At 39.6% G+C, this 14279-nt stretch overlaps 1 protein-coding gene across 1 annotated transcript in view; it reads left to right on the top strand.

Annotated features, from left to right (window-relative positions):
• Nucleotides 1–14279, top strand: part of LOC308104422 (myosin heavy chain, fast skeletal muscle-like) — a gene marked incomplete at its 3' end in the record, with an annotated part of 87207 nt that overhangs the window by 61535 nt on the left and 11393 nt on the right. Inside the window, exons 2-11 of the mRNA XM_080454829.1 lie at nucleotides 10071–10289; nucleotides 10378–10521; nucleotides 10765–10921; nucleotides 11042–11069; nucleotides 11158–11266; nucleotides 11395–11487; nucleotides 11576–11639; nucleotides 11839–11937; nucleotides 12021–12124; nucleotides 12659–12797. Coding sequence (XP_080310955.1) covers nucleotides 10083–10289; nucleotides 10378–10521; nucleotides 10765–10921; nucleotides 11042–11069; nucleotides 11158–11266; nucleotides 11395–11487; nucleotides 11576–11639; nucleotides 11839–11937; nucleotides 12021–12124; nucleotides 12659–12797 — 1144 coding nt within the window. The 5' untranslated portion in view covers nucleotides 10071–10082. The remainder of the gene's footprint in view (nucleotides 1–10070; nucleotides 10290–10377; nucleotides 10522–10764; nucleotides 10922–11041; nucleotides 11070–11157; nucleotides 11267–11394; nucleotides 11488–11575; nucleotides 11640–11838; nucleotides 11938–12020; nucleotides 12125–12658; nucleotides 12798–14279) is intronic.

Here is a 14279-nt window from a genome sequence, read left to right as displayed (position 1 = left end):
GTTTTTCCTCGCCTCCGCCATGACCGGGTAGAGCAGCCTGCGTCTACTCATGATCTCCGCCGGGAACTGGTCACTGATGGAATAGTTGGATCCTTTCAGCTCTCTACCTTTGGACATTATAGCAGATTTCATCTTTGAATCGATGACTTTGGCCACGATGGGGCCTCTGCTGGTCGACTTTGGCTTTCCCCAGGCGATGGACTCTGGAAAAACGGATCGCGTTGGATTCATCCGACTTCATTTTCAGATTGTCTGATAGGAATAACTTAAAAAGTTCTTCGGATTTCTGGTGAGTTTCATTTTTGGTTTCAGGAAGTCCGTGAATTATTATGTTGTCTCTCATGCTTCTACATTGTAGGTCAAGAATGGTATCAGCCATGGTGTTATTATCTTTTTGGAGTTCACCCGTCAGACGTTGAAGTTTGTTTACGTCGATCCTGAGTGAGGCATTGTCTGCCTTTAGCACCTCGATGAGTGAGTTGTTGTACTCCACAGAAGCTTTTAACCCTTTGACATTGTTTGTCAGCTCTTCGAGTACATCAAGCTTCTGGAGTTGATGTTGAATAGATGTTAAAGACTCACGGATGTCACTGGCTGGGTCATCCGTATCACTCGAGCCCAGCTCACGTCGGGTGCGTTTGGTATCGGGTTTGGTGTCTGCCATAGAGTTTTTGTGGTAATACGCGTCAATAAAGGCTTCCAATCCCTCTACCGTCTTATTAACAGGTGAATCCAGGTCGAAAGAAGTTTAGTCAATCTCTGATCAAATCATATATAATGGCTTAGGAGCGGAGTTTGGCACAGGGTGCAGCTCAGCACTTCATTTCAGTCGGTCCCAGCATATCATTTTACCCACTTCTTTACACCTGTAAACCTGTGATGAGACAATACAATTGAGGTTATCAACATATTATCAACACAGGTTATCAACCTGTAAGCTTGTAAAGTGACCTGAAGAGGCTGATCTATCAGGGCGAGGTCGGAGGGGTGAGGCTCTGGCGAGGAGAAGCATAGACATATAAAGGTAGACGCCTCCTTTGGCTCTGAGGCATTGGTATCTCGGGCGCCATTTTAGTGTAGGAAAGCTTCCCTGAAGCTTCCGCGTGTGTCACAGAAGGGGGCGTTCGGTAGGCCAATCAGAGCGAGGTGGGGGCGGGTCTTTTTGTAACCCAGCTCTTAACCTATGCTCTTAACCCTTTAAAAGGCAGCAGCTGCGCAGCATCCAGTTAGTTGGAACTTGGCAAACTCCACACTCTGGATTTGTGCAATAATAAATCGTCTTTTACTGCAGTTTAAACAGGTTCCTAGAGACATGGTCTTTCAAAGTTGATAGCTCTGTTCTGACCTGAATAGCTAACATTAAGGATGTTGGATAAAGGCAATTCTGCAATGTGGCCAGCATATTTCATGTAGTCTGTAAGTGAATGGAGACAAAAATATTTTGTGACTATTACTGTTACTTGAAAGTATTTTGGTATGAAAATATGCAATTTAGATGTAACCAAATATAGGCCTACGCCTACTGGATCCATAACTCCATGTCTTGCATTTGTGACAAACTTAATTGCTTGAAAATAGGTTGCAAATTCAGGAGAGTTGTGATGATTTTAATTGTGGAGAGACCGTCTGCTTCAATGGACATAAATGCATTAGAACAGTGGTTTTCAACCTTTTTTTCATATCAAGGTCCATTATTTATTCGGCATTTGAGCCACGGAACACCGTTTGATGAGATTTAGCCTCTCACACCCAAAACTTAGAATATGTTGTTATCCTTCAATAAGATGCTGTCAAAATAACAATTATTTACGTTCTCTAATCGTGTACCTGTATAGCAAGTAATGCAGATATTTAACAATTTGACTCTTGAGAGGTGTGAAATGTTATACTCAAGATTTAAAGGTAGGGTAAGTGATTTGCTTTGGTTAAAATAAGTGTTAAATAGCTCTATATTCTGATAGTACTCATTGCTATAGAGTGTTTGTTCAGTAACAGGAGTCTCCTTGTCTCTCCAGCTCTTTATAAAACAGAAAATTCATTTTCGTTTCAGTTTCAGTTTCATTTCCAATTTTATCCAACCAGGACAGAGAACTCAATCAGGATACAGATTAAACAAGTGAAATTGGAAGTGAAGACACTAAGAAATGAGCAGACAAAATTGGAACTGGAACACTATAAAAATGAAGCTTAAAAATGGGTACTTTCTCCTGATTGGCTGAAATTTTTACACCTACCGGAAAATGCATTTTCTGTTTATTAAAGAGCTGGAGAGAATCCTGTTACTGAACAAACACTCTATAGCAATGATTCATTACTATCAGAATATAATGTTTTAACCTTTTAACAAAATACTTTTTGTTTTAACCAAAAAATATCACTTACCCTACCTTTAAAGATCTATAAGGGTCCATTTGGTTATCACCTCTCCATCATTTAGCTGGGGACCACCTGGAACACCCTCAAGGACCACTGGTTGTCCCCGGACCACTGGTTGAGAACCATTGCACTGACAAGTCCCGGAAAAGATGCACTGTGATTGGCCAGTAGTCAACGCGCTGTGAGCGCTGTGATTGGTCAGTAGTCACTTTGAGTGTCAGTTTGCCTACGCTAAAATGGCAAAACCAGTTGCTCCAACGAACTGCAGAGGCCAATGAGGTATCTAGGTGTCTATATCTATGGAGAAGGTCCCGGTGAGGAACATGTCCGTGGAGAAGGATTCCACAGATGGCACCGACATGGCAGCTAGCTGCACACTTTGTGCACCACAGAGAGACACCGGCCTCTGGTTTTGTTGGGTAGAATATTATAAGAATATTATATCTTTGAGGTCTTCCCAGGGGGCCCTATAGGTAAATGATTGCTGACTCTGAGAGTGGATGTTCTTTTGGGTAGGGGGCTTCATCTGTCCCAGCGGTTCTCAAAGTGTGGTCAGGGGACACCCAGGGGTCCTTGAGGGATTTCCAGGGGGTCCATCATTGGTTTTCAAAGTGGGGTTCACACACACACACACACACACACACACACACACACACACACACACACACACACACACACACACACACACACACACACACACACACATGAAAATGGCCGATCTACAAGCTCACGACGAGTTCTCTGTGAAACCTTGTGAGCTTGGAGGTCGGCTATTCCATCTCTCCACTAATTGGCCAGACGTCCCACTGGTTATCAAAGAAGGGTCTTTGATACGATAACAAAGGTTTGGCCTTTGCCCCCATAATGTCATCCAAAAAACAGGTGGCGCACCTGAGGTTCCCCTCAGGTCAAAATGAGTCTTACAAAGCATTCCTCAGCTGTTGAAGGAGAGAGGACTATTTATATAGTACAGTATATTATTTGAGTTCATATTAAATAATATGAGAATGTACTTCTCAGAAATCCTCGACACCCCGGGCCAGTGTAATAACTGGATGGGGGTGCTCTACAAATACCAAACCTATGAACCTACATTATATGAGTAAAGCAGATGTGGGGAGGACTCATTCACTGGACCTTTTCAAGGGCCCAGCTAGTTCTGTGCTCAGCCCTTTTTGATTGGTTGAATACTTTATTAACAAAATTATTAACAGTACAGGTAGTACAGTTAGAGGTTATGCCTGACTATAGTCTATTCATTAAAGCCTCTAGATGTGTTTAGGACATTTTAGTATCTGCTTGATTTAATAGGCAAGCTGTGACAATCTTGGACCACAAATCATTTATTTGACGAGACATACTGTCACCAAGTGAATAAACTTGTCACCAAGTGAAGAAACCTGTCACCCTCCCAGTTATACAGATTATTGTCTCCGCCAGGCCGAAAGGCATGGCGAGAGTATGTTATACCCCCTGTCCGTCCGTCCCTGTGTCCGTGTGTCCGTCCGTCATTCTGTCATTTTGTGTACAGCTAATCTCTGGCACCGTTGGCTCGATCGCAGAGAAACTGTGCACACACACTCCCTGGATGCCAGATCAGAACCTCTGCCCCAAATGTTTCACATGGGCCTGTTATAGCGCCACCAGGAGGCCGCTTTTTGCAAAACACATTTTTTGACAGTACTCCTACAGAATTTATCCAAACATCACTTAATTCAGTACACAGTATCTCTATAGTCATGTGATCAACACGGATCTGTCCAATTTTCCATATTCTATCCTGATTGGCTAAGGTTGGCTTCCAAAGTTTGCAGGATTGCTCAGTTTTCAACAAAATGCCTCAGATCATGAACGCAGCTTGCGATTTCCGTGAGATTTCACACGCACATTCCCACTAGGCCGAGGAATAAATGCCACTTGAAATGTTTCAAATCAGCCTCATGGTGGCGCTATAAAAGGCCGATTTGTGTTTTGAACTATAGCTGCACCGATCTGCGTGAAACTTTGCACGCACACTCCCTAGAGGCCAAGGAAAAAGATCTGCCCTGCTTTTTTCACATTTGCCTTTCGTAGCGCCACCAGGAGGCCGACTTATGTAAAACAAATGTTTTGATTTAATCCTTCAGAATGTATCCAAATTTCACGCAAAGCGGTACACATGATCTCTATAGTCATGTGATCAAGATGGATCTGTTTAATTTTTCATATTCCATCCTGATTGGCTAACATTGACATCTAAAGTTTGCAGGAGTGGCCCGTTTTGAACAAAATGCCACAAATCATGAACGCAGCGTCCGATTGCGGTGACACTTTGCAGACATTCGCACTACGTTGAAGAACAAATAACACTCTTTTAACATTGCCCTATTATAGCGCCACCAGGAGGCCGATTTTTGCAACACTTTTCTTTTTTATATTACTCCTACAAATGTTGTCCAATCATGCAAATCGGTACCCATTATCTCTATAGTCAAGTGATCAAGATGGTTCTGTCCGATTTTTCATATTCCATCCTGATTGGCAAATTCTGAACATTGCTGCCCCACAATAACCTACCTGACCTGGCGGAGACCTGTGCTCCGAGGAGCACTTTTTCTAGTTTGTAATGCATCAACAGTGATAACATGTTATAGCCACTGACAAATAGATACAACAAAGCAAAAGTTCACCTCAAATAGGCCTACCAAGTATGGGGTTAATGTTGGAAGGAATGTAGGATTGTTTTAAATAGTTGTATGGCTAAAGGGATACTATTGCAATGTCAAGTCATGGGGGGGGGGGGGGGGTCTGTTTATTCAGTGACCCCAGCTAAGGCAGGGGAGACCTCTCCCCTTCAGGGTTCTCTGTCCTTGCCCCTTGATCGACCTTTTCCCTTCACTACATGGTACTCAGTCATTACAGGCCCCTCTCCTGGATTGTTTCTCCAGCATAAATTGATTCTATAATTGTCAGGCTCCTCTCTGCATTGGTGTGCATTAGCATCATGCAACAAGAACTTATAAAGGCTGTGCATAACCTTAGTCACAGTTTCCTGAAGGTAGCATACCCATTTCCTGTTTGGTTCATTTTACTGAACCAGTGCTATACTGAATTAATCAGTATAGCACAGATATAGTAGTTATAGAAGGTGTAGGTCAAGCCTCTAATGATACATTACAACAGCAGATATTTGCAATATGGCCCAAGTTTGTCTGTAAGACACTTGATTATTAAAAATCCTCATCACATTCAAATGATGGAAGTTACTGTGTTCATTGTGTCACACAAATGTTTCATTGTAGGTTTAAAAGTAGAACACGGAAATGTGGCCCGTATTCCTGTTTTTCTCACTTTTACTTTAAAGAGAAAAACTAATTATACGTTAGTAACCGGACCATTCCTCCTGTGTCCTTCTCTCTCCCTTCCAGCAAACACCATTAGTGTGTATTGGAAAAGCTAAAAAAGACTGTGAGATCCATGTGCTTTGAAGTGGGATAGTTTCAAAAGTATAAAAGTGATCAAAAAGTTAAACACAGCAATCAAACTTTATTTTTATCAAATCAAACTTTATTTATAAAGCACATTCAAAACAACAGAAGCTGACCAAAGTGCTGCACAAGGTTGAGACAAACAAAGCATCAATAAGCGCCCATTGGCGCACAGACAAATACAATACATTGTTAAGACACAGTAGCGGATCAAGTGCAATTAAAAGCCAAAGAAAATAGGTGGGTTTTAAGTAGGGATCTGAAATTTCCAATGTTCTGTACTTAACTCCTAAATATTTCAAAAACTACAAAACATTTCTAAATTACATCAACAAGTGCAAGATTCCACAGTCAGCCAGACATGTCATAATTAAGGAGTGACACGAATAAACGATACGAAAAAGGGACACAATTATTTCACATCAAACTTTTTGGTAATGTCTCCAGTCATACAGGTTGATGATTTTATTGGCGGTGATGCCGATTCAACCTTGTTTCGAAAAATGAATATGTCGATTCATTGCCTCGTTATTATCATGTACTCATATCACAAACAGTGGTTTAAATTCATGTGAATTAACTATATACATTGTTATTAGTACATTATAATTGTAGTGCAAATAAGGGTAATTTAGTGATTAATTAATAATTAGTCTCATATAGGCAGGATATATAGGGAAGGATTTTAAATTCTTGGCTGAGGCAGGCTAATAGATCATCCAGCAATATACAAAAAGACAAACAACTTTTATTTCTAATCAATGAAGTTTATTGACTAAAATGCACACGCCATAGGCAATATGAATGATCCAATACAGCCATACAAGATGTTATTTCTGCTGTGGTCCCTGATTAGAACTCTATGTGCTAAATATGGTATAATAATTGTTGTGAGCTCCTAGACAGAAATAGATAGAGAGAGGGGAAGGTAGGTGAGGGCTGAAAAGAAATAGAGACAGCCTAAAACACTAGTTTAAAGAGCCCTGTCAATAAGTTGACGAAAACAGGCCTAATATACGATACAATCCTATTGTCGTATTGCCGTTGCACATCAGATGATGGGAACAGACCTTTAATTGACAGGGGTCACTTCTCAAATAGCGTCTTTGTCACCTGCCGAGTAGAACAACTTTTCTTCGACACTCCTTAAGTGTCAAGCAGGTCTTCACTGTTAACAACATCTTTTTGCTGATAGCATTTGAGTCTATATTCTTCACCATAGAGAGACTGTAGGTGCTAGAGTCCTCAGTGAGATATTGTTCATTTAGAGCAAGTTCCTCTCACCCCAAATTAGCACCCAAATACAAATACTTTCTCTCTTTCTCGACTTTCCTCTGGTGTGATGAGAGGCACAACTTTGGTTCTTTGCAGTAGATGAATGCAATATTTAATGACTGGAAAAGGTCGATGAATCTTGAAATTCCCATTTAAATTGAACAAAACAAATATACACTTAGCTGACACTAAAACAAGACAAGGGGAGGATTCGGCACAAACGTAGATAAGACAAGACTGAGACTCCTCATTTCACTTGGAAATGAGGAGATGGTCATTTATTGTCCATCCCAAATACCATGTGAAACTCAATTCTCTCCCTGTCATTGGCTGAAACACAGGATGGTATGTTTAGAAAGACAGGGGGGAAGAGAGACATCTGAGCCCACAACAAACTAACGTATTAACTCATTCTATAGTTAATTCCCTTACAAGGATTTATTCATTACAAAGATGTATTCATTATATTCAATAGTCTCCTACTGCCTATGAGCACTCATCCTGGGCATACAACCCACAGAAAAAATAAAAAATAAGCAGATCTACAAACCCACCAAGTGTGGCCCTTAACTAATGATATATTAACGTTGGTTAAGTCGTAGTGACTTAACCAATAATTACCATGAATTAATGATCAATAAATGATGAACTCACGATTAATTAATGTAGTTAATCATTAATTAAACGTTAATTATGTGCATGAATGTGACAAAAACACAACAATCTCCATCAATTCTATAGCTTCATGGGGTGTTAGAAGGCATTGTTTTGGGTGAACTACCCCTTGGCAGTAAGGCTCATTCACTTTTCACCTTTTCACTACAGTCTACACAGTCTATTCGAGTGGATTTCAAACTTTTCAGGCCGCGACCCCCGCCCAAAATAATCATTTTGAACCGGGGACCCCCCACCCTGACAAACACTTTGGAATTGAGGCATTACATAAAGTTTGACTCGGTTCCACAGATATATTGTGAAAATAGCCGTTCTACACAATTGCCTCTTTCTAAGGTCATATTTAACTGATATTTATTTTCTTTACATAATATATTTTTTCGTTTTTTTTTGGTGCAGTAATGGTCTTTTTAGAGGTATTAAAAAGGTCTTAAATACCTTAAATTGCATGTAACCTGCATACACTTACAGTATACTGTAGGCTGTGTTTGTTTTTCTCACTCAACTGCTGAGTGAGAAAACTATGTTGCACATTAAGCTGGAGCTATTAACAACTCATAGACATCTGTGACCCTGACTACAAAAACATCAAAATCCCCAAAAAGTAACTAAAGATTAAGTTTCCTCCTGAAATGGAGTACAGTGGAAGTATGAAGCATACAATGGATATACCAGTGGTGTAAAGAAACTAATTACATTTACTCAAATACTGTACCACAATTTTGAGGTACTTTTACTTTAGTGGAGTATTTCCAATTAACCACTTCATCCCTATATATATTTAGTCTATTTGAAAATAGCCGATCTACGGGCTATTTTCAAAGGATTTTGAAACATTTGGAAACTTGGGAAATGGGACATTCTGCGTATGAGTGATTTTACTTTTGGTACTTTTGAAGCCAATACTTTTGTACTGTTACTCCGGTAAATTATGATTACCAGACTTTTACTTGTAAGGGCACGGTCACAACAAAGTTTAATTTGACCTATGAGGGTGGATTCTGCCAGTGCTTTTCAATGGGAGTGGAGTGGTTTCTTGCCATTCGCAAGAATGGTAAGAACCTTGCGAAAACCTTGCCAAACATTTGCCGTGGGGTGACCTTGCCAATCACCCCACCAACCTTGTTGGTGGGGTGATTGTTATGCTATTTTTATACCACTGACATGGTCAACCACCTAGCCAAGAAGAACTATCAAGTTTCATTGGCTACAAGGATGCTTTAAGAATGGCCTCTGAAGTCCTTTAAAGGCCTTTCCTTCTTTTACTTTCTGCTTAGCTTGCAATTAACAGCCAATATAAGCATACTGAGACGGTTAACACAGAACCCATTGCAGAGGAGTTCAGAGTTCCATTAGGTGGTAAGTGAGACTTCATCTGTCCTTCATGGTCATATAAATGTGTTGTTATGATGATGTTAGCTATTCATAGTCATAAATGTTTTAGAGGTGTTAGCTACCTATTCCTAGTCATATAAATCTAATAATATAATATAAATCTTTTTTTAACCTGACTCCGTATATAGTGCCACATACTGTAGCAGGATAATTGATGTTATATTGTACAGATTGAAATGATTGATTGTGTGTTCTTTTATTTATAATGATATGGTTTGGGCCAGATTGGAATGTCCTTTTGTTAATTCATTTCTATTTAGATTTCAATTATGTATTGATTATATGAATAATAATTTGCATTACATGTACTTTTACATCTACTAGAGTTATTATTATTATTATTATTATTATTATTATTATTATTATTATTATTATTATTATTATTTTAAAGTAGCATTATGTTTTACTTGAGTACAGTTTGGCTAGTCCCACCTCTGACTGTAACCTTAATTCATACAATGGAATCAAAGTGCATTAGAAAGAGGAAGACAATCTAGCACTGTTTCAGTAAAAAAAAACAAGAAACATGGCTGTAATGACAAAAAAATACTGGATGAAAGCTAATAACAAACACACAAACGAAAATAACTGAATTGGCAGGCCTCATTTCATTTCATTGCATGTAATAAGACTAATAATATTGAAATTGCAAGAATGAACATTCATATAATCTAATTTATTTCATGAATATAAATTATATTGAATCATTCAACTCATGTTAATGTGTTTCTTTCACACTTAGGGGTTGCACACAAGGTTTCACTGCTACTCGTAGAGGGAAAAAGTGAGTGTTAAGCTATAACCATAAGACTAGTCATACAATTATCTGCTTGGATCTCAAGTCAGCAAAGGAATCAACACCATCTATTTGTCTGTCTACAGAAAGCCGCCACCATGAGTACGGACGCAGAGATGGAGCAGTATGGCAAGGCCGCCATTTACCTCCGTAAGCCAGAGAAGGAGAGAATGGCAGCTCAAAGTGCGCCCTTTGATGCCAAATCTGCAGCATTTGTAACTGATGTTAAGGAGCTGTACGTCAAGTGTAAAATCCTAAAGAAGGACGGTGACAAAGTCACTGTGGAAACGCTCGAGACGAAGGAGGTACGTAGGTAGAGGTGGATCTGAAATAAAATAGTGACACAGTACAACTGTATTTGCAAGACATTCTAAAGTTGTTGTTTTTTTTTAGGAAAGAGTTGCAAAGGAGGCTGATGTCACCCCTATGAACCCTCCCAAGTATGACAAAATTGAGGATATGGCCATGATGACCCACCTCAGTGAAGCCACTGTCCTGTATAACCTCAAAGAGCGTTATGCAGCATGGATGATCTATGTAAGGTTTTCTACATGCTGAGAACAGTTGTTAAACCTGTAAAGAAAAGAAAGAAAAATACAGAGCACACGTTATATCATCAAGTGAAATCCATAGACAAACTACAAACAAACTAATGGTTCTGAAGTTAACTTGCTCATTAGTTGATGCCAATTGCAACTCGTGACTGTAATCCCTGCTCTAGTGATCCGTTGTCCCAGATATGTGGTATGATGTTAATGTTCTCTCTCTTCTCCCCTTCAGACCTACTCTGGCTTGTTTTGTGCAACTGTGAACCCCTACAAGTGGCTCCCAGTGTACGACCAGGAGGTTGTAAATGCCTACAGAGGCAAGAAGCGTATTGAGGCTCCACCCCACATCTTCTCTGTCTCTGACAACGCTTATCAGTTCATGCTGATGGGTACGTACTAGTCAGGACAATATAAAAAAAAATAAAAAAAATAGCACAATATATATATATATATAACTATAATGGTTTTGTCCTGTATCCGTGACTAAAAGTTTGCTTTACATTTTACAGATAAAGAGAACCAGTCTGTCCTGATCACGTAAGTTTCCCATCTATAGGCTTTAAAAAAAAGAAGATTGTACACAAATTCACTAACTGCATTTCTCTGAATGTGTATTTATAACCAGTGGAGAATCCGGTGCTGGAAAGACTGTGAACACCAAGCGTGTCATCCAGTACTTTGCAACAGCTAGTTCTGGTGGAGAGAAATCGGCGGCCGACAGCGGTAAAATCAAGGTATATGTACAGGTTTTTTTAAACAAAAAATGTTTTTGAACATAAAGCGTCCATATGCAATATAGAAATTCAATTTCAAAAATAATTCTGACCAAATTTTAAATTGGGCAATGTCTAAAACATTCTAGGGGTCACTGGAGGATCAGATTATTGCAGCCAATCCCTTGCTGGAATCCTATGGTAATGCCAAGACTGTGAGGAATGACAACTCCTCTCGCTTTGTAAGTACTGTATAAATAATGAAATGTTATGAGAAACCCTATAATAATTCCATGATGTAGATGCAACTCATTGTGCTATATCAAACAGGGTAAATTCATCAGAATCCATTTCGGCACAACGGGTAAACTGGCCAGTGCTGATATTGAGACATGTAAGTATGAAGTTCACAGATGATAAATTATATGCGTTAATTTGAGGATTACATTTTGAGTTATGTACAACCCATATAGATTATTATTATTGTTATAATTATAATTGTAAGTGTAATTATAATTATAATAATAATAATTTGTATTATTATTATTATCACTATTATTAGTATTATTATGAGTTATGTACAACCCATATAGATCTGCTGGAGAAGTCTAGAGTGACCTATCAGCTTCCTGCAGAGAGAGGTTACCACATCTTTTTCCAGATGATGACCAACCACAAACCTGAGATTATTGGTAAGTGGAATTACTGATGATGCAGTGAGAACATAAATGAATTAATAAAAACACATGCTCACCCTTTTTTAATCCCTTTTAAGAAATGTGTCTGATCACCACCAACCCCTACGACTTCCCGTTGATCAGCATGGGTCAGATCACTGTGGCCAGCATTGATGACAAAGCGGAGCTGGACGCTACTGATGTCAGTGAACATTTTTGTTTTTTTTAATACTCACTATACTGTGAACTGCAGTCAGTTGCTCTGCAAAATGTATTTTATAAAGCAGTGGTTCTTTTCAGGGGGGTACCCCCCAAACTAATCCCCCCCCACCCTAACAAGCACTTGGAATTGTAGCAGTTGAGGCATTACATTTAGTTTGACTCGGTTCCACAGATAAATATTTTGAAAATAGCCGATCTACATGTTTTCACATTATTTACCTCTTTCTTAGGTAATATTCGACAATTTGTCCAATGTTTGACAATTTGTATAGTATAGTTTGTTGATTACTGTTGACGCAGTAATGGTCTTAGGCCTATTTGTTTTATTTCAATGTATTTATTTTATAGGTCTTAAAAGTCCTTAAATTGTCACTTTAGAAATGTGCAGATACAATTTATACACTTACTGTAATTTAGTTTGTTAACTGTTGAGTTGTACACAGTTCTAAACGATGTTTGTTAATCTAATGTTTAATCTAAATCTTTTGAATACATCTCTGCTTATTGACATCAGGAGGCTATTGACATCCTGGGCTTCAACGGTGAGGAAAAACAGATGATCTACAAGTTCACCGGTGCAGTGATGCATCATGGTGTCATGAGGTTCAAACAGAAGCAGCGTGAGGAACAGGCAGAACCTGACGGCACGGAGGGTGAGCTGATCTTTATTATTATGATTATGATTATTTTTATTATCACGGAGGGTGAGCTGCATCTTCAACTAAGGAATGAAAGTAATGCATACTTTGTCACAAGTATTGTATGTACTTATATAAAGGGGAGATTGACTTCCGCCGCTGACGCCACACCCACTCCATTGATTTGCACCTCTCGCCGCTGACGCCATACCCACAGCATTGATTTCGACTAAACACAACAACTAAATATGACATGTCACCACAACACCAGCCACAACGTGCGCACTGAATTTACGGGTGGCGTAGGGTACTTCTCATTGCTCACTACACATTTTCCACCTAGCAACATAATTAATTCTACTCACCACATTACGACCACACCGGACGGGGAAACACCTTCGCACCGTTTACCGTCAGCACAACCGAACGCCGACGGCCACAGCCGAAACAACACGAAGCGGCAGCCATTGAAATCACCGTGCTTCCCTCGCTCCACACACACATTCTTCCACTTCTACAACGAGCAGCAACACCTCTTCTCCATTGCACCGTGTCTTCTGCGTCACGTAGTAAATAAACTGTTAGATATCATAATATCACACATTACAATAATATGTATTATTAAGTATATTATATGTTATACTATAATAAATATTGTATTAATGCTGTTATATATTATATTATTATATATTATTACATATAATAATATATTATTATATCATGTCATGCTGTATTATAGTACACGATAACACATACTTACAGTCACACATAATTGATATCTACAATACAAACATACATACTATTATGACATATTAATACATACATATTTATATATATTTTTCCGTATCTATAATACCTGAGCCATAAATGAGCCAGTATTCACAATGCCTCTTTGCAAGGAACGGAACCCCACGATCCGCCTTCCTTAAAAGAGCCATAATTCCCACTCTGCCAATTCATAACTGCCCACTCTGTGCTGCAGCGACACGGACACAGAGACAGGGACACGGAGGGACCAACAAACGCAAAGCCCCGTGCGGCTGGGGTCGAGGGGGGCGTAGCCCCCCGAGACTCTAGTTTACTTATATTCTAAATGAACTAAGCTAAATATATTTTCAATATATTTCCATTATTATTATTTTTTTTAAATATTATACTGTTTACGGTGGCACGGTGGCTCAGTTGGTAGCGCTGTCGCCTCACAGCTAGAAGGTCCTGGGTTTGATTCCCGCCGTGGGCGCTGGGGGCGTGTTCTCTCCTCCACGTCATCAGTGCCCATACCCTAGGTGGGGTTGGTGAAAGGGCCTTTCTGTGTGGAGTTTGCATGTTCTCCCCGTGTTCCCTAGGGTAGGTACCCTCACAAAAAACATTCAGTAATCTGGTCTCTAAACTGCCCCCCCCCCCCTGGTCAGCCGGGGCGCCTGATGGAGGGGAAAGGAACTTGTTGGAATAACGTGTTCCTTCCACGCGTTACATCCTACCGGGGAAACTCCCCCC

Source organism: Gymnoscopelus braueri (assembly GCF_963280865.1).
Source record: "Gymnoscopelus braueri genome assembly, chromosome: 17".
In the NCBI taxonomy this organism is placed as follows: Eukaryota; Metazoa; Chordata; class Actinopteri; order Myctophiformes; family Myctophidae; genus Gymnoscopelus; species Gymnoscopelus braueri.
Note: the sequence above shows the minus strand (reverse complement) of the source record. Positions and strands in the feature narration are given on the sequence as shown.